The sequence below is a fragment of the Gossypium hirsutum genome, chromosome D07 (genome assembly GCF_007990345.1).
Source record: "Gossypium hirsutum isolate 1008001.06 chromosome D07, Gossypium_hirsutum_v2.1, whole genome shotgun sequence".
In the NCBI taxonomy this organism is placed as follows: domain Eukaryota; kingdom Viridiplantae; phylum Streptophyta; class Magnoliopsida; order Malvales; family Malvaceae; genus Gossypium; species Gossypium hirsutum.
Window position 1 is genome coordinate 10,960,861 of NC_053443.1, and position 19,676 is coordinate 10,980,536.

Below are 19,676 nucleotides of genomic sequence, written 5' to 3' on the forward strand. Positions count from 1 at the left end.
ATTTTTTTAATAAAGGAAACCAAAAGGAAAAAAAGAGAGAAGAAACCAAACCCTCCTTTTTATTAATTTCCAGTTTTTCTCTTTCATCTCCTCCGTCTCTCTCTCAGAGACTGAGAGGGATTTTTCTTTTTTTCTTTTCTTCATTTTTTTCCTTCTAACTTCCCTTCCTTAAATAAAAAAAAACCCCTCTTAATCCTCCTTTATTTACATCACTTGCCACTCTCCCTCGTCATGTCTCCATCTTAATTCAAAACAAAAATTCCCCCAAATTATAAACTTTCATATTCTTTTTCTTCTTCTGTTGCTGCTGCTGTATTTAGGGTTTTCTTTTTAGGTTGTTTTTTTTTTGTAAATATGGAGAGATCCGATGGTAAACTTCCCAGCAGCTTCTCTCAAGCTTCCTCAGGTTTTTTAATTTTTTTCAATTTTGTTTTTGTTTTTATGATGCGAAAGAAAATTAATTTTCATGAAAAGTTTGGATCTTTACTTTTTTTTCTCAGCTACCAAACGTTATAGCTTTATTGTCTTTGCTAGATTACTGATTTACCTTTCTTTAAAAAAAATTAAAAATTTCGGTTTTGTTAGTTTAATTGTAGGGTTTTGTTTTTTTGATGGTTTGTTGCGATGTATTGTATCAATTCATCGGCTTATATTGTTTAATTGCTATTTTTTTATGGTTTTATTTTTTTGCAGATAATGCTCTTTTTGATGCATCCCAGTACCAATTTTTTGGTCAAAATGCTGTGGCAGAAGTGGACTTGGGGGGTTTAGAAGATGGTGAAGAGGATTCTCCTGTGTTTGCATCCACTAAAGATGATGAGTACCATTTGTTTGATAGAGGAGAGGTGAGATTTTATTCCTTTGGTTACACATTGTGCAGCCCTCAAGTCAGATTGCATTTTGCCCCCTACTCAAAAAGCGAGCAAATTAGTCTTTCTACATCTACATTAGATTAAAGAGCAGTTTAGTCCTTTGCATGTCTGACAGAATAACTAGATATAATTGCCACATGTATGTCGTACAGAGACCAGTTTTAACGGTAAAAATGGATGGAATTTTTAACAAAAAGATCAATTTGTTTTTATATCTAACCTATCATTTTTTTTGAACAAGGGGAAAAATGCAATCTAATTACTATTAAAGGGGCCTCTATGGCATTTTTAATGTTACTTCCACATTACTTTGTAGATGCTGCTACTTTTTCATTCCATGATATGAAAAATCCTATGTTATGACCTTAAATTGTTATTTACATTGGAGTTTGATTAGGCCTTAAACATCATCGTCGAGTTTGTTGGCCTTCAATTTTGTACTTATCATTTGTGTTTTAGTCTATGTTGTTAAACACATTTTGAACTTTAAGTGTATTTTATTCCCTGGTTATTTTCGAATTTAAAGTTTTACAAAGTTTAATAAGAAGTTTGATTAGTGTACTTATGTAATGTTGTAAGACAGTTTACACTTTCGCAATTGGCTTATGTTCCAAATACTTTTGCTCGAATGGAGTTTTTTTGGTTTGGAGGTGAGTTGATATTCTATGGTAAAAATATCATGGGGGCCCCTATACTAGAAGTCAGATAACATTTTGTTCCGTCTACTCAAAAAAATTGGCAAATTAGTCTCTATATATTAGTTCAAAGAGCATATTAGTCATTTTCATTAAAAATTTCATCCATTTGTAGTATAAAAAATGGACAAATTTCATGCTGATGTACAAGGACCAGTTTTTAATAGTAGAAATGGATGAAATTTTCAATAGGACCAATTTGCTCTTTGAACTAACATGAAGGGATTAATTTGCCCTTTTTTTTGTAGAGGGGGTAAAATGCAATCAGATCCCTAGTACAGTGGCCTCCATGGTACTTGTACCAATATTCTATCCATTTGAAGTTCCCCTTTTGTAAAGGTGTTATCAATCTGAGAACATGCATGAAAAGATCCTACTCTTGATATTTATTTTCGACGAATACTACTTCATATACACATTACTTTATGTTGGAATTCAAAATTAAGGGTACTATGTGATAAAAGAAATAGTTCCTTTAATTTTTAACAAGAGATATCCGAAGAAAGAAAGATGTGCTCATAAACTAAAGCTTTATATATATATTGTTTTGGATGATGAAGCAGTTAATATTAGCTTTCTGTTTCATTTTGTTTTTGAAGAAATTTATGCCATTAATTTCTGCGCTTATGCATATTGATTTCATTATTTGCAATAGTCCGTCATCTATTAAACACAAATCTTGTTTCGACTTTCGATATTTCTGGATTGTGAAATATGACTATTTTCAGTTCTAATTTTCCTGTTATTCATTTTCAGCTTGTAGGTTTAGGATCATTGTCTGACATGGATGATCTGGCTAGTACTTTTGCAAAGGTCAGTCCCTCAATCCATCTAACTTAGCATTCATGAAATTTCATAATTCTCCATACTCACACATTTGTTTACTTTCTTTTGTTCTCTTGCTACTATTTTTTGTTTTTATTTGTGTATTGTCCTTTGGTAAAGTACCATGAAGGCCCTTGTACTAGGCGTTGGATTGGATTTTTTCCCCTTCATTCAAAAAAAGGGCAAATTGGTCCCCGCACATTAGATCAAATAGCAAACGGTCCTATTAGAAATTCCATCTATTTTTACTGTTAAAACTGGTCTCATGTGGCACACCACTGGTAACAGTCTGGTTATTCCATCAACTAAATCAGTTTTTAACAGCAGAAATAGATGAAATTTTTTAACAGAAAAGTCCTGTTTGCTCTTTGATCTAACATACATGGACTAATTTGCTCAAATTTTGAGTAAAGGGGACAAAATACAATCTGACTCCTAATATAGGGAATTTCATGATACTTTTACCATTGCCCTTCATGGTCGTAGCATTTTAATGTATTTCTCTTCCTTCTACAGTTGAATAGGGTTGTTACAGGACCAAGAAATCCAGGAGTTATTGGTGATCGATCGGGATCTTTTTCAAGGGAAAGTGAGTAGAACTAAGCCTTATTGTATGCCACTTATTGTAGTTATAATTTTGTATTGCTACTAATGAATGAACAGGGTGATAATTTCGTTCCATTTTTCCGCTTGAAAATCCCCAGAACAAGCATTCCTCACCATCATAACTTAGTAACATGAACTAAATTGAAATTTTGTACTTTCCCCATCTATAGATAAATTGACAGTGAATGTACTTGATAGGTCCTTTTAAACAAATTAGTCTTTTTACTATTAAATGGATCAATTTAGTCCCTGTACTATTAAAAAGAATCAAATAAGGTCAAATTGGAATAGAATTAACATTTACTGTTTAACAGAGTTAATATTTTTAGGTCTTTATGGTTTTGTAAATGAAATCCTTTGTTTGGAATTGAACTGCATTTGAAAAAATAAATTTCTAAATTTTTTTATACAGTACATGTTAACTCTGTTACAGTTTGGACTTATTAGATTCTTTTTAATGGTATAGTTTATCCCTATAATATAGGGACCTGCCAGGTACTTTAACCAATTGACTTATATTCTTGTTATCCAGACACAGTTTCATGGGTGATTTAAGTGAATGTTTGTTATTATATACACACACTATATCTATATGTTTATATACACACGCACAAACAAATCTTTATCTTTCTATGTGAAGGCTGTTAACTAAAAGATCAACTTGAGTTTGGTATTCTTATTCAATTTCCTTTTTTTTTTTTAACATAAAGTTCTTGTCTTTAGTTGAGTAATGAATTTGTAGGATTTTTCTGTCAATGGTGCTTCTTTATACTTTTTAGTAGCTTATGTTACAGTTGTGAACAAATTCTTCCAGGTTCATCTGCTGCTGATTGGTCTCAAGATGGAGACTACCTAAATTGGATGGATCAGCATATGTTCGATGTAGAAGATGTTCAAGAAGGCAAGGGATGGTCCTCGCAACCACTTCTTTCTACAGCTCCTCCTGTCCTGGAACCAAAACCTTTGTATAGAACTTCCACATATCCCCAGCAGCAACCACAGCCACATCACTTTTCAAGTGAACCGATAGTTGGATCTAAATCAACCTTCACATCTTTCCCACCTCCTGGTAACAGATGCGAACAGTCTTTACCTACTCACCTAAAAATCCCAGCTCTTACCAGTGGATCTCAGTCCCCCTTCTCTCCATTGTCTAACTCTAGTCTCTGTTTGGCTGGTTTATCTCATGGATTGCATTATGGTGGTAATATGTCTCAGTTAACATCTCCGGGCCTGTCTTTTAGTAGCAGATCGCAAAATCATTGGGTAAACAATTCCGGTTTATTACATGGAGATCATGCTGGTCTTTTGCATCATATGTTGCAACATCAAATACCTCATCAAAATGGCTTGATATCCCCACAGTTAATGTCACCGCAACAACACAGGCTGCACCATTCGATTCAACCGTCTTTGGCACATTTGACCGCGTTACAATCTCAGCTGTATAATCCTCATCCTTCTTCGCATAAAATGATGTTTGGAATGGCTGATCATAGGGAACAACGGACGAAATCATCAAGAAACAGGCAGAGCATGCGGTTTTCTCAGCAAAGTTCTGATACCAGTAGCCAGAAAAACGAGAGTGGGTTGGTACAATTCCGGTCCAAGCATATGACTGCTGAAGAAATAGAGAGTATTCTTAAGATGCAACATGCTGCGACACATAGTAACGATCCTTACGTAGATGATTATTACCACCAAGCTTGTCTTGCCAAAAGATCATCGGGATCCAGGGCTAAACATCTTTTTTGCCCGTCTCACTTGAAGGAATCACATTCTCGATCTCGTAACAGTAGTGGAGAGCAGCATTTGCATGTTCATGTTGATGCACTTGGGAAAGTCCCCATCCCTACCATTCGTAAACCTCGTCCTTTGCTTGAAATTGATCCTCCATTAGTTGATGGGGGCTCTGAACAGAAAACCGAGAAGCCTCTAGAACAGGAACCGATGCTTGCAGCTAGGATCACCGTTGAAGATTCTCTTGGCCTTCTTTTCGATGTTGATGATATTGACAGGCTCTTACTGTCTAGTCAGCCCCAAGATGGTGGAGCTCAACTTAGACGGAGGCGGCAGATCCTGCTTGAAAGTCTAGCACAATCGCTTCAGCTCGTTGATCCTCTTAGCAAAGGCGGACATGCGGTTACCTGTTCTCCCAAAGATGACATTGTGTTCCTAAGGATCGTTTCTCTTCCGAAGGGTCGTAAACTCATCACCAGGTACCTTAAACTTCTCATCCCTGGAAGTGAGCTTATTCGAATAGTATGCATGGCCATTTTCCGTCACTTGAGATTCTTGTTTGGCGGTCTTTCTTCCGATCCCGAAGCAGCTGAAACAACTACCGACCTTGCAAAGACCGTTTCCCTATCTATCAACAACATGGATATCTGTTCACTTAGTGCTTGCCTTGTTGCTGTTGTTTGTTCTTCAGAACAACCACCGTTCAGACCCCTCGGAATCCCTGCCGGTGATGGTGCTTCAGTTATTCTAAAATCCGTTCTCGAAAGAGCCACTCAAGTCTTAACTCATCCATCCGGAAATTTCCCAATGCCTCATTACACATTCTGGAGAGCATCGTTTGATGAATTCTTCACTCTCCTCACCAAATACTGTGTCACCAAATACGAGTCGATAATACAATCGATACACAACCAGTCTCTACCAACCACAGAAGTAATTGGTTCAGAAGCTATAAGACGTGAAATGCCTTGCGAGCTCTTACGTGCTAGTCTCCCTCACACCAATGAAGCTCAAAGAAAGCTTTTAATGGACTTCTCGCAATGTTCTGTCCCGGATAACGGATCCAACTCGCCTGCCGGAAGTAATAGCCAAATAAACTCTGAATCAGTAAGGGGCTAACCTAAAAGAAAAAAAGGTTTTAGAGGTCTTTTACACTTTGGGTTCTTGTTTGAATGGCACCCCTTTTTTTATTTTTTATTTTATCATTTTCTTTCTTTTTTTTTAAAAAAAAAGGAATTTCAAGGAGGGAGAATCCAAGAATGGCAATGGCAAAGGGGGGAATTAGTGGTGAGTGAATGAATGAAAAGTTGAAGCTTTTTTATGATTATTATAATGGTTGCTATGTTGATTGAAACATTTCAAATGCCAAAGTTGGGAAAGCTTTAGTGGGTTTTAGAAGAAGAATATGTACAGGACCTTGGGAATGGAATTGGAATTTTCTTTTTTCTTTTTTTTTAAAGTTTTATGTTTATATATATAATATATACTGTTTCATTTCATTATGTTAGTTTGTGAAGGAGATTGATTTATGATGAATGGTGATGCAATCTTTTTAAAATTCTATTTGTTGGGAACTGAGGGAGCCAAGGGATTCTTCTTTGAGCAAAACAGAATCTTGTAATAATTGAACATTTGCTGTTTAAATATACTGAAAATGTTCCTTTGATTCTGCTGCTGCTTATTTGTTTATTTTGGAATTTGATTTCTTTCATGTGCCACAATTTTAACTTTATGCTAATTTAGTCTCAATTATAAAAAATTTAAGTATTAAGTTTTTTTTTTCTCTATAACCCATTCACTTAAAAAACTAGACAGAAATTACCAGGGAAATTGGATGGAGCTTAAATTATTATTATTATGTCGATTTTAAAAGATGTCAAGTTGATTACTATAATTTATCCTAATAATATAAATAAATAAATATTTCTTTTATATACGTATATTCCATCCTCAAAAAGTCTCCCTGTTGAGCAAGTACACGTGCCCAAAAACCCTGAGAACACATAGGTATGGAGCTTTATATGTTTTCTTTTTAATTGTGAATCACAAAACATAAATATTAATGAAGTAAGTAATATGCGTGAGGAAACATATGAATGGGTTGGACACGTATCTTTGACCAATTGATTCTTTTACTTCACAATGAAACAACACGCGTTATACAAATAAAAAAAATAAAACAACATTTAGTCCTTAACTTTAGTCATTCTTTTCATTTTGGTCCATAAACTAGAGAGAAATATACCAAGTTCAGGGACTAAATTTTGTTTTACCAAAAAAAGCATTTTACCTCTTTTAAGTTAATATATTTATCCAAAAAATGGTTACTTCTCTGTGGGAAAAAATAATTAAAATATTAATATTTTTAAAAACAAAATTAAAATGTAAAAATCGTATCCTATAATCCAAATGCAAAGATATTTAATTAATAAAGAAAATGACTGGAAGGTACACGACAGCAAAGTTAGGTCTCATACGCGGAGATAGCATGTCACCACTTTATTTTTTCTTTAATTAATGTGTAGAAAATAATAATAAAACTTTGAAAATTTTAAGAACATGACTTATTATTTTCCTACTCCATTAATTTTGAATAATTATATACACATAAAATTAGTTAAAATATAATATAATATATTATAAGTCTAAACCATACTATTGATATGTTTACTCTAGTAATAAATTAATTTTTTAAATATGATATATTAATATATCCGTACATAACATTTTATCCGGTTAAGTGATAAGGAGTTTGATATTTCGTAAATAATATATTAATATATCCAATTTGATATTGCTTAATTCTGTATTTACTTGGAACCTAGTAGGTCTTGGACATTTTAAAATAATAAAAAAATTCACTTAAATGCTTAAAAAAATACTTTTAGAAAAAAAGCTACATTAATCAAACTGTTTTTGGCTAAAACTTCTTCCTTTTCAAAAGCAGAAAAGGAAAAACTACTTTTTCACTTAATTATTTTTTCACTCTTTTAAAAACATGGTACTTTCTATTTTTTCTTCTTGGTGTTTAATTACAAAAATGTTAAAATTATTAATTAAAAATAAATAAATGTTTTTTAAATAATATAAGTGTGTTAATATCTAATTAAAAATATTTAATGATTATATTTAATTATTTAAAATATAATTTATATATTCTAATTAAATTTTATAAATAATTAATATTTATTGTTTAAAAATATTTAAAAATTATATTTCATATATTATAATATTAACTAATTTGAACATTATTTAAATACATATTTGTTATTGATAATACCATGTTTAAAATCAACATTTTATTTCTCAAAAACACTTCAGTAATGCTAAGCACTCAAATCTTAAACTAAAATTTTAAAAAGTATTTCTAAAAATCACTTTTCCACAATATTTTTTAAAAACGATACTAAACTAGCTCTTAATAAACTTGAATTTGATAAAATAAATTTAAGAGGGTTACCATTATACTTAAATTTTAAAATTTTAAAAATAAAGAATTATTATTTTATATATGTATATATCCAGGTCTTAGGCTCCACCTGCCACGCGGTGCGGGCCGCCAACCGGTATTCAGAAAGAGAAAGGAAAGTTGGGTTTCTAAGAAACCGTCTTTCCCTATTCCCCTCTCTCTCTATATATATCCATCAAACCCCTTCATCTTCATCATTCATTCTTTTACACATTCTCAACCATCTCCTTCCTTTCGGAACATAATATACAAGTCTCCTTTTTTCAGCTTAAATTTTCAGCCATGAATCACAACCAGCAACACTTCAGTCAATCATCTGCAGGTCGGTTCTCTTCTTCAATCTTTCCTTTCTTATATTGCTTACATGAAAAACCCAGAAATATTAATGTGGTTTAGTACTTGTTTAATGATCAAACAGCTGCATACGCACCACCACCACCCTCCACGGCGCCAGGACCCTACGTGACAGCACCGCCGGCCGGTTACCCGATGACCAAAGACGAGTACAGTCAGCAAAATCCGGCTGCTGTCGAAACCAAGTCCAGAGGTGATGGATTCTGGAAAGGATGGTAAGTACTACCTAATACCTATACATACATACATATAAACACAATGAAATCTTCTTTTTCTTTTATATATTTATATGTATACTGATGAAATTGAAACGTTTGAATTGCAGTTGTGCTGCCCTTTGCTGTTGTTGCGTTCTGGATGCATGCTTTTGAAGCTTTTATTTTTGTTCTTTCCATTGGAGTTTATGTATTAGTTTCCATTGTTTTATAGAAATTATGGGTTTGTTTTTATTGATTTTTACAGATTCAGATTTGATAGTATAACTGGGGACGATGATGACTTTTTTAGGTTAATCTACCCATGTATTTATGTTTTGAATAAATTTATGTTGTTGTATCATTATTTTTTCTATGGTGGTTGTTTTGTCACACTTCTTTTCAATCAAGTATTATTGTTTTCCACCTCCATATTTATTTCCAGACGTATCTTCCATTCTCATATAATTGAAGGCATAGAATCCAATAAAACATTATCTGTGTCTATCCTTTTTTTAATAAAGTATTTAATACCATTTTTAAAAGATAAAATATCATTTGGTTGTTCGATTGGCATGGATATTGTCCTCAATGCAGGGGCATGGGTTCGAGTGCGCGAGTTGGGGAGGCTATGTCTAGTTTTAGGTATTATATCAAAAAGAGCAAATATGATTAGATCATACATTGAAAATTAATTAAAACAAAGTTAAAAATATTATAAAATGCTTTTCTTTAAACAATTTATTTATTTTTAATTAGGATCGAAGTCATAAGATCTTATCCACTTCCAATGATACCTAATATACTAATATCTCTATCTAATATTCATGATCTATTTATTAAATAATTGCGTTTGAATAAAAGTGTATTTGATTCTCATGAATAATCGATTAGAATCCAGATGTTAAAATTAATAATGTTTTCGAATAAGTAATGAAATGAAATAAAATGGTTTGATAAGATCTCATACCTAAAATTAACATCACATAATTCAATTGGGATATTGTAGGATAGGCTAAACCCTCTTAATATCTTTTTGAGCAAGTGCTAAGATAGCTCCTACTAATATTGTTACTATATCTATCAAAGGTATAAGATTCATTATATAAGGTGTAACTATAAAATGAAGAAGGTGGGCTACAAGAAAAATTCTCACAGCTACCATAATGACAGCTAGAGGTGCTAAAGGGTCGGGCAGGGCCGAGTTCAAATAAAATTTTAGGCCCGTTTACTAGGTCTGGGCCCGACCCGAAAAATAGGTCTAAAATTTTGCTCAAGCCTGACCTAGATAAAAATGCTAAAATCTGGGCCTGGCCCGCTCGTATTAATTTTTTATATTATTTTTATATAAGTTTTAAATATATATAATACATCAAAAATATTAAAAACATCAAAATAAATATTTTTCCAACAAATTGAAAATAAATTTTTAAAAATATGTAGACTTAAATAACACTAAGATAAATGCAACTTAACAAGCAAATATCTCTAAAATGATAAAAAAATTAACAATAAAATAAGTTTTATACAATATCCAAACAATAACAATAAAATAATAGCAACATAATAGTAAAATGATAACAAAATAGGGAGAAAACAATAAGAAAATAACATTAAAAAAAAGAGCAGATTTTTTTTATCCTTTAGTGAATTCGAGCCCGGGCTTGCCTTACTCAAGGCCCGGCCCATTTTTTAAACGGGTCTTATTTTTTTGTCCAGACCCATTTTTCAGGCCTATATTTTTGCTCAAACTCTCCCACATTTCGGGCAGACCTTCGGGCCTGGCTGGGTGGCCAGACCCATGATCAGGTCTAATGACAGCACGCATAAGAGCCAAAATAAGAGTAGGCCTCTCCATGGCATCAAGTAACCATATATGAAGAGGAAATTGCGTAGATTTAGTAACTGTGCTGACAAATAATAAAGAGGCACATAAAATAACAAATAAAAAATTAACCTCATTGTTATAAATCAAGTTATTAAATATTTTGAACAAATTTTGAAATTTGAAACTTCCCATTATCTAATAAAAACCTAAGGTTTCTAAAATAAACCAAAATCGCCTATCCGATTAGTTACAAATGCTTTTTTATAAGCATTTGCAGCTTCGGGTTATTAATAAATAAGAATACATTCCAACTAGTTTCCAAAAAATATAAATTTCTATTGTTTATAGATTTGTTTATTTAAAGATAATATATATATTTTATGAAAATAATTGTTTTTTTTATTGATTATGAACATGTATGTTTAGTATATTTGCGAATGTTAAATAAATCGAGCTTCAATATATTAAATAATAAACAAACCGAATTCGAAACATGATGTTGAAATTTTTAATGAACACAAATTCGAACATGAACAACTTTAAAAGAAAAAAATAAACAAACATGAATAAAGCTTTGTTTGTTTAAGCATCGTTCATTTAAACTCCTACATGCAACACATTTTCTTCTTTTGGAGATGACACCGGTCTAACACGTGTTTTTTTTCCAACTTCGAAGCATGGATTTTTATGGGTCAATGGTTCTTTTATAGATTGTTTTGTTAGAGATACAACAATATGTAAAAAAGAAGTAAATGCATCATAATGACAAGGAGCATAATACATTTTACTCCATTTACTCAAAACTGAACAAATTAATTTTTGAATATTAGATCAAAAAATAAAATGATCATTCTATTAAAATTACATTTATTTTTACTGCTAAAAATGATTTTTTTAATATTAACATTAAGTTACGCGTGGTCATTCTGTCAGCTATATCCAAATTTTTAACCATAAAAATAGATAAAATTTGTAACGGAAAGATTAATTTATTATTTTATCTAACATATAGGGATTAATATGTTATTTTTTAAGTAAAGCAGATAAGATACAAGGTCCCTTTAAAGATATTATTATTATTATTATTATTTCACATTCACAAATAAGTATGCTACTAAAAAAAAAGTTTAGTCCCAATTTTGGAGTTATTGGTTAAGACCAAAATAGTAATTTAGCTTTAAAATTTTGGGTAAAGGTCCAAAATCCAAATAAGGCCCAAATTTATTCATAAAAGAAGCCCACTAATATTCATCAATAAAGCGCTAGGGTTTTCAGTCACTCGTACTATTATATATACACCTCAATTTCAAGTTTATCATTTTCGACAATCACATCCATCGCCGCCGCTGTCGTCGCAATGGTGAAGTTTCTAAAACCGAACAAGGCCGTGATCGTCCTCCAAGGCCGATACGCCGGTCGCAAAGCTGTGATCGTTAGGTCCTTCGACGAAGGCACACGCGACCGCCCTTACGGCCATTGTTTGGTTGCCGGGATAAAGAAGTACCCGAGCAAAGTCATCCGCAAGGACTCGGCCAAGAAAACGGCGAAGAAATCGCGCGTGAAATGCTTCGTCAAGCTAGTGAATTACCAGCACCTGATGCCCACGCGCTACACCCTCGACGTGGATTTGAAAGACGTGGTCAACGCCGATGCTCTTCAGACCAAGGACAAGAAAGTGGCGGCTTGTAAGGCCACTAAAGAGAGGTTTCAAGAGAGGTTCAAGACGGGGAAGAACAGGTGGTTCTTTACTAAACTTAGGTTTTGAATGGTTCATTCTAATGGTGTTAAAGCTTTTTATGTAGTTTCTTTAACATTTTGGATTTGAATTTTGAGTCTGTTGTGCAATGAGATATTTTCTGGGTTTCTTATTGATTTTTCTCGTTTCTGTTACAAATTCATATAATTATCTGAGTGGTTTATTGATTTCAAGTTTTTTGTTTCATAGATCTATGGAAGATGGAGAATTAAATAATTTAATGTTTGTATATATATTTTATAATTGTTAATTGATTTGTTAGTGAGCTGCATTCTGATTACGGACGTAGTCTCATGAAACTAAGTGAAGATAAAATTAGTCACCAACGCCTCGAGAGAACATGCCATTGTTGGCTTCAGAAATCGAATCGACACGGGTTGTGAAAACAAAGTACCAATGGCTGAACAAATAAGAGAAATATTTGGTGGAAAACGGATGAGGGGGAGAAGGCCGACGTAAAGGGGGTGAAGATGGAGGTTGGGTCGTCGGTACGGGTAGTTGCCAGTCGAATGAAATTTTTTTAATAGAAATGATTAATTTATTATTTGAATTAGTGCATAAAAATTAATTTATTATTTTTTAAATAAAAGAAGTAAAATATAATATAATTATTAATATAAAAATTTCATAATATTTTTACTTAAATTATTATGTAATACATTTTCTGTTCTTAATCTAAAACTTTTATGTGATAATTATAATCAGGATTAGGAAATTGAAATATTATTTAAGAGGTGTTGAAGTTCTTCGCATGATAATACATCATGTATAAAAAAAATAAAAGGTTAAAACTATAAAGGAAAATGTAAAAAGAAAGAATAAAGTAAATTATTGTTGTTATTATGAATGTATTGGAAATTTTAACTGGCTTTATTTTTATCTCATTTTATTATTGTTATTATTGATAAATATTCTATATACTAATTGAAAAATAAAAATTTTCACAAATGGGATTATAATGTTGTCATAATAATAAAAGAAAAAAAAATTGAAGAAGGAAATGAACTTCAGTGTCCAAAATTTACATGTATAGACATAAAAGGAATAAAGAAAATAGAACTCTACTTTTAACAAACATTAGTCTCAATATATATTAAATTCATCTTGATCTTGATGGCCATTTATTTAATAATAAAATATTTATAAAACTCCTCATTGAATGTTCATTGATAAATAATGTGCCTCATTAAAATTTTATTAAGATAAAAACTCAGTGAGACAAAACATCTGTTAAAGGAAAAAGAGTAACACATATTTACTCTCCTCGTGACAACATTACATAATATCCCATATTCTACGCATTAAGTCTTGAATACCAGAATAATCTTGGGAAACAAATTTTAATCTCTTCAAAAGTCTCAACCATAATCTTAGCAAACATTGATCTTGATCATTCTATAAAAATACACATGTTCAAATCAAATCAATAAACATTGATGCAAATATATTTAACAAATTTCTTGGGATTTCTAGATGCTTCCAACATTTTAAATCCTTCAAGGATTTTAATATAAAATTTCACTATATAATGATTCATATAAAAATTGTAACAACAATTATTAGATGTATGTTAAATTTTCATAAACTACCAAATTAGAAAGATATCTAAAGGTCATTGTATCCACCATAAAAGAGTATATTTCATAATTAATGTCATGACTTAGCGAAAATTTTCATTTTTATTATTTCAATTTCACCCTAAACTACACATTTCACCCTCACTGACTTTATATCTTTAGATATTTGAACTACTAATTCAAAAACTAAATGAATTTAATTCTACTTGAGTTGTCTTTCTATTTTTTCCACATACATGTGTTGCCGGTACAGTATCACTGGGTGTTTAGGGTTTTTGAATAATAATGTTATTACTTAATGTTGCATTATTTAACGTACTTCGTTGATAGGTGTTTCACAAGATCATCCCAAGATGGATTCAAGTATGATAGCTAGCTTAATACAACCGATGATGAAGGCGGATCCTAGGACTTCTATGTCGGTCTTAATTGCCAATATTCATAGCCAATTAAGGTATACGCTTTCTTACCACAAGGCTTGGATAGCTAAGCAGAAGGCGTTGGAAAAGATGCATAGTGGGTGAGACGCTTCATATAATGAGGTGTGACAGTGGTGTCAGGTGCCAGAGAGGTACATCTCAGGTTGCATAACAGACCTTGAAACGATCCCTGCGTACTACAACAACTGATTGCTCCGTGGATGCCAAGTGTTCAAACGTCTGTTCTAGAGTTTTAAGCAATGTCGGGATGCATTTGTATACTGTAAGCCATTGGTACAAATTGGCGGTACATTTATGTATGGTAGATATACCCATAGGCTATTGCTAGCTGTGGCACAGGATGGCGGTGGGAGAATCCTTCCAATTGCGTTTGCAATAACACCGGGGGAGTCAGGTGATGACTGAGATTTCTTTCTTTCTAGGTTAAAGAGGCATGTATGCCCCCAATCTGATATCTGCATTATATCGGATCGAGGCACTGGAATACTAGCCGCAATTGAGCGATAGGGAAGCCTATGGGATCGTATACACCATTCGTATTGTCTAAAGCACGTTGCGTCCAACTACTACAGGTAATATCGATCTACCACTGAACAACAACAAGTAACTTACATGTGTATTTAATCTCTATTAATATAATTTCGTTTTTAATATTCAATTTATTCTGAATGGAATAGTGGATGTAATTTTCGCTATCAAGTTATATTGGCAGGGTACGAGATCAATAAAGATCATTTTCATGAGATGTTGGGGATTTTGCGTTCAGTTAACGATCAAGGCGCAAACTACCTTTATAACATACCTTTCGAACAGTGGACACAAGCATATGATGACGACCTACAATATGGTCATATGACCACAAACCTAGCTGAGTGTATAAATTCTGTTCTAAAAGGAACGCGTCATTTGCCGATAACCTCGGTTGTGCGAGAGACATATTTTTGTGTGGCGGCACTATTTCCAAAGTGAGCAGCGACTTATAAAGGCCAAATGCAGGGAGGTTATGTATGGTTTTGGAAGGTATTGCAAGAAATTAACAAGGCGAATGCGCGGGCCAACACCATGCACACAATGTGTTACAATCGCGACAACCTATGGTTTCGTGTAATGGAGTTTGACAGACCAAGCCAATATATTATCAGCGGGCAATATTGTGTACACCTGGTAAATAGGACTTACAATGGTGGGACGTTTGACGCACTTTGTTAGTCATGCGCTCATGCAATTGCAACTTGTCAGAATCTCCGTTTGAATCCATTAGATATGTCGACAAAGTGTACAAAATAGAATACATGTACAATGTGTGGAGACACGTATTCCACTAGTCCCAAATAAACGTAAGTGGTCGTCTGTATCGCTTACTCCGTTTAAGTTGTTACCGGATAGAGAATTGCGTCGCAAACCAAAAGGTCGACCTTGCTCGAGTAAAATACGTAATAATATGGATATCCGAGAAAGAACGAACCAACAGAAGTTGTGCGGATAGTGTAGGAACCCAGGTCTTACAATTCGATCATGTCCAAACCGAAATAGTTGATAATTGCTATAATGAAACTATGTTGCATTATTTCTATTGCGCCTTATTCAAAAGAACTTCTATTTTATTAAAATATAAAAATAATTTACTATTAAAATATTAAAAATAAATTTTATTTTATTAAATAAAACAATATAAAAATAATTTTTACAAATATATTAAAAAATCAATGTATGTGCCGATCGGAATCAGTGCCACATGGGGGTGGTCGACGATTACACGCTGGATTCCTCATTGGTTCAGATTTCGGTGGGGGTTGTGGTTGCCCCAGTTGTGGGTGTTGGGAGGATGATCTAACTTGATAGAATAAAGAATGTGGAGGTGTTTGCATCACCCACGGCGGAGATATTTGAATCCCATAAGGCGATAGGGATTGGTAATGAGATGAGCTCCCCGACGGTGCCTCGTTTAACCCCTCTGGTGACGATGACCTATATATCGTCGGTTGAGTTAGAGTCATCAGGAAAGAAGATGCACCTGGACATGTATTCCAACCTGGCATAGGATTGGGAAAAAGGAAACATATAAGGGTTAGAATACATATAAGGGCTAGGATATGCACTTGGCATAATCTGAAGGGGCTGTGCTGTAGGTGTTATCGGTTGAGGTGTTGGGCTCGGTAATTGTGTGGGCACTGTTGATGGGCCCGTGCCGTTATCCCTTCTCCTTAGATTTAAAGGGCCCCGTCGTTCCTTTTCGACACAGATTTGCTGACGCCTCTGCTCTTCCGATAACAAATATGGTTTGCCATGGATCCTAAACTATGACATGTAATCTGGCGCGCACGCTAACTCTAGGACGATGATTAGTTCGCGAATAGGTATATGATCATATCGATTTTTAAAATTTTGATATAATCCGAGAAGAATACTGGCGAATTTGTATTCGTTTACCATAAGTCAATTTTGTGCTCTTTATCGAGCACCTCAGGTGCCTCGAAAATCGGTTGTCAAAATCTAAATTGCCGCAACACTCTATCCGTCCGATGCATCTCGACAATAGCATAGTTAACCAATGGGACTTTAACATGTCAAATGTTTAGATTTTGAAAGAATTCATCTGTAACTATTATCCGAATTGTCGGATCCTCGTATGGTGTCCATTAAAACTATATGAACGTGATAAAAATATTAGTTATATACATAATACTAAATACTAAATATGAAACGACTATTTTATGTATATATATTATTTAATACTTACTTGCGCTTCCGACTGTTGGTCTAATAGAAGCCGTATATCTTCAAGAGCGGTAGGTATTCCAACATAACTCGCTGGATGGTTCCACCTAATTAAATAAATTTTTAGCATACAATTTTATTTTAAATCTATATAATACTTGTAAAATCAAATAAAAATTTTACCTCGTTATGAGTGAGAATGTATATGGGTGGTTCACTCGAGGTTGTAAAAATGGAAAGCGAAACCGAGCCCATGATTGTAGTAGTGATAGACAACCTCTGATTTTGGCTTTATTTGGTGGCGTCGCCCTGCACATCTCCCGGTACAATGTTGCCAACACGGTAGAACCCTAACTAAATTCGCCAGCTGCTCTAAAATCAAAGAGTTCCAACAGCCACTTTAGATGTACGAGGTTTCGTGATAAGTCCGGCATCAAATAACCTTCAATCATCTCAAGGATGTATGCCTGAGCATATCATATTCTTTCTACTTTAGTTGAATCATTCCTCGGCTCCGGGAATGTGTCTCGTAACCAGCCCATTTCGATCCGACCTCCGTAAATATTATCTGAAATCGTACCCAAAAGTTCATAGCATACGACTCCCCAATTAGCAAATTGAATGGACCCAGTGAGTGCGGACCCATCCACCGGCAACCCCAATTGTAATTGCACGTCCTCCAAAGTGATGGTACACTCTCCACATGGAAGATGAAATGTGTGTGTCTCGGGTCTCCACCTCTCTATTAACGCGTTGATGAGTTTCGAGTCCAACTTGCACCCCCGACCTATAGTGGCCACGTGCCAAAAACCCGCTTCCCTCAAGTAATTTTCTATAAACGGTGATGGAGGACCAGCCATATTACGAATATAACATTGTAACACCTGATCTACAGACTGTTATAAAAAATATAAAGTACAAATTAATTAAAATTACATAAATGAAAAAAATATTAAATAATATTCAAAAATTAAAATTAACACTTACCATTTTCATTTGTTTGACGGGAATATGTTTATGATCGAGATAAATTAAGTCCCCGGTCATTGCTAACACGATCAAATATTTTTAAAACTATAAAAAAATAATACTAATTTAGAAAGAAAATTAAAGGAAATAATTAATTAAAGAGAGCTTTGAGAAATTTAAGGAGAAATTTGAGAGCTTTGAGAAATTTAGGGAGAAATTTGAGAGTTTTTTGCTAAATTTTGTGTGAAATAATAGGAGGGATGGGGTTTTTATCCTTCTTTTTTTCTTTTACCGTTGGACCCCCAACGATCAAAAAATAATTGTTGGGACAAAACACAGAGCAAAACGTGCCACTGGGGGAGCATTTTTGTCATGTCAGCAAAGCGCGTCCACGTCAGCGCGTTTTGTGCTGACATGGCAAAAACGCTCCCCAGAGGCTCAATTTACTGGAAATTTCACCCTAAAACGCTCCTATGTGGACGCGTTTTGCCAAAATCGGCCCTTTTCGGTAAATAACGCAAAAATTAGTTCATTTTCATAAATATACTTGGAAATGGACCTTTATAGGTAAATTAGTCGGGTTTAAGTATTAATTTTAAAAAAAATTCAAGCTTAAGCTTGAGGCTAAGGCAACAATTTTAGAAAGTAGATTTTACTGTTTAAAAAATATTAAACAATATTTTTAGATTAATATTTTAATATTTTAATATATTTAAAAATTACCAAGCTTATGTTTTAAGTTTTATCATAGAGCCTAGGTTAACTGACATTTCAGCTAATTAAGGGCATTAATTCTACCTCATTAATAAAATGAAATAAGAGAAAAGAAAAAAACATAAATGTATTCTTTTTATTTTTTCTTAAAAAAAGTGAAACAAAATTATTAATATTTTATTTTTAAATTTAATAAAAAATACTAGGTACAAATGTTTTTAGAAGTATATATGATTAAACAAATTTAAATGATAATTTATAATAAAATAGGTAAACTACACCTAAGGCCACTAAGCTATTAATAAGTATAAGTTTTGATCACTCAACTTTAATAAATTACAAATGGTTACTAAACTATTCGAAAGTTTTCATTTAAGTCACTGAGTTGTTAAAATAGTTGTTGTATGGTTTTCTTTGTTTATACCGTCTCCAATAATTGAAAATTCTCATTCTCCTTCTCTTCTACAGTTCAATTTTTTTTATGAAACAACTTTGAACATCATGAATTTGCAATCCGAAATCCAAACAACTTTCTTTTTTGATATCTAACATTGATGTTCTTCTACTCATTGATGGGTACTGATCCACCATATCGATCGTTGAATCATCGCTTTGAGCTTGCTAATTGGAATTAAAAAGAAAAATTTAACAGCCAAATGACTTAAATAAAAAAATGAATAGTTCAGTGACTTAAATGGAAACTTTTGAATAGTTTAATGACTATTCTATAACTTTTTAAAGTTGAATGACCAAAATATAAACTTACTAAATAGTTTAGTGACCTTGAGAGCAATTTACCCTATTTTTAAATATACTAGGTAAAATATTTTTTAAAAGTATTTATAATTAAACACAATTTAAGTAATAATTGATAGAAAAAAGAAAATAAAACTTCCATTTTAACTTATTTCCTTAATTT

The 19,676-nt window shown here is 32.9% G+C and overlaps 3 protein-coding genes across 3 annotated transcripts; all 3 read left to right on the forward strand.

Annotated features, from left to right (window-relative positions):
• Positions 1-41: 41 nt before the first annotated feature.
• Positions 42-6,404, forward strand: LOC107919862 (protein PAT1 homolog 1). Its single transcript, XM_041097443.1, has 6 exons — positions 42-406; positions 694-845; positions 2,324-2,380; positions 2,909-2,981; positions 3,813-5,845; positions 5,972-6,404. The coding sequence occupies exons 1-6, from the start codon at positions 355-357 to the stop codon at positions 6,035-6,037; spliced, it is 2,433 nt and encodes an 810-aa protein (XP_040953377.1). The 5' UTR covers positions 42-354; the 3' UTR covers positions 6,038-6,404.
• Positions 6,405-8,279: 1,875 nt separating this feature from the next.
• LOC121219381 (cysteine-rich and transmembrane domain-containing protein WIH1) lies at positions 8,280-9,119 on the forward strand. Its single transcript, XM_041097444.1, has 3 exons — positions 8,280-8,529; positions 8,626-8,776; positions 8,887-9,119. The coding sequence occupies exons 1-3, from the start codon at positions 8,490-8,492 to the stop codon at positions 8,930-8,932; spliced, it is 237 nt and encodes a 78-aa protein (XP_040953378.1). The 5' UTR covers positions 8,280-8,489; the 3' UTR covers positions 8,933-9,119.
• A 2,726-nt stretch (positions 9,120-11,845) lies between these two features.
• On the forward strand, positions 11,846-12,451 carry LOC107918269 (60S ribosomal protein L27-3). The gene has a single exon (XM_016847793.2). It carries the CDS (start codon positions 11,941-11,943, stop codon positions 12,346-12,348), a length of 408 nt encoding a protein of 135 aa, XP_016703282.2. The 5' UTR covers positions 11,846-11,940; the 3' UTR covers positions 12,349-12,451.
• The last annotated feature ends 7,225 nt before the right edge of the window (positions 12,452-19,676 follow it).

Coding starts and splice junctions, on each gene's coding strand:
- LOC107919862 (XM_041097443.1), top strand. CDS start 355: ATGGAGAGATCCGATGGTAAACTTCCCAGCAGCTTCTCTCAAGCTTCC. Junction 846..2,323: donor ATTTGTTTGATAGAGGAGAG/GTGAGATTTTAT, acceptor ATTCATTTTCAG/CTTGTAGGTTTAGGATCATT. Junction 2,982..3,812: donor GGGATCTTTTTCAAGGGAAA/GTGAGTAGAACT, acceptor AAATTCTTCCAG/GTTCATCTGCTGCTGATTGG.
- LOC121219381 (XM_041097444.1), top strand. CDS start 8,490: ATGAATCACAACCAGCAACACTTCAGTCAATCATCTGCAG. Junction 8,530..8,625: donor CTTCAGTCAATCATCTGCAG/GTCGGTTCTCTT, acceptor ATGATCAAACAG/CTGCATACGCACCACCACCA. Junction 8,777..8,886: donor GATGGATTCTGGAAAGGATG/GTAAGTACTACC, acceptor TTTGAATTGCAG/TTGTGCTGCCCTTTGCTGTT.
- LOC107918269 (XM_016847793.2), top strand. CDS start 11,941: ATGGTGAAGTTTCTAAAACCGAACAAGGCCGTGATCGTCCTCCAAGGC.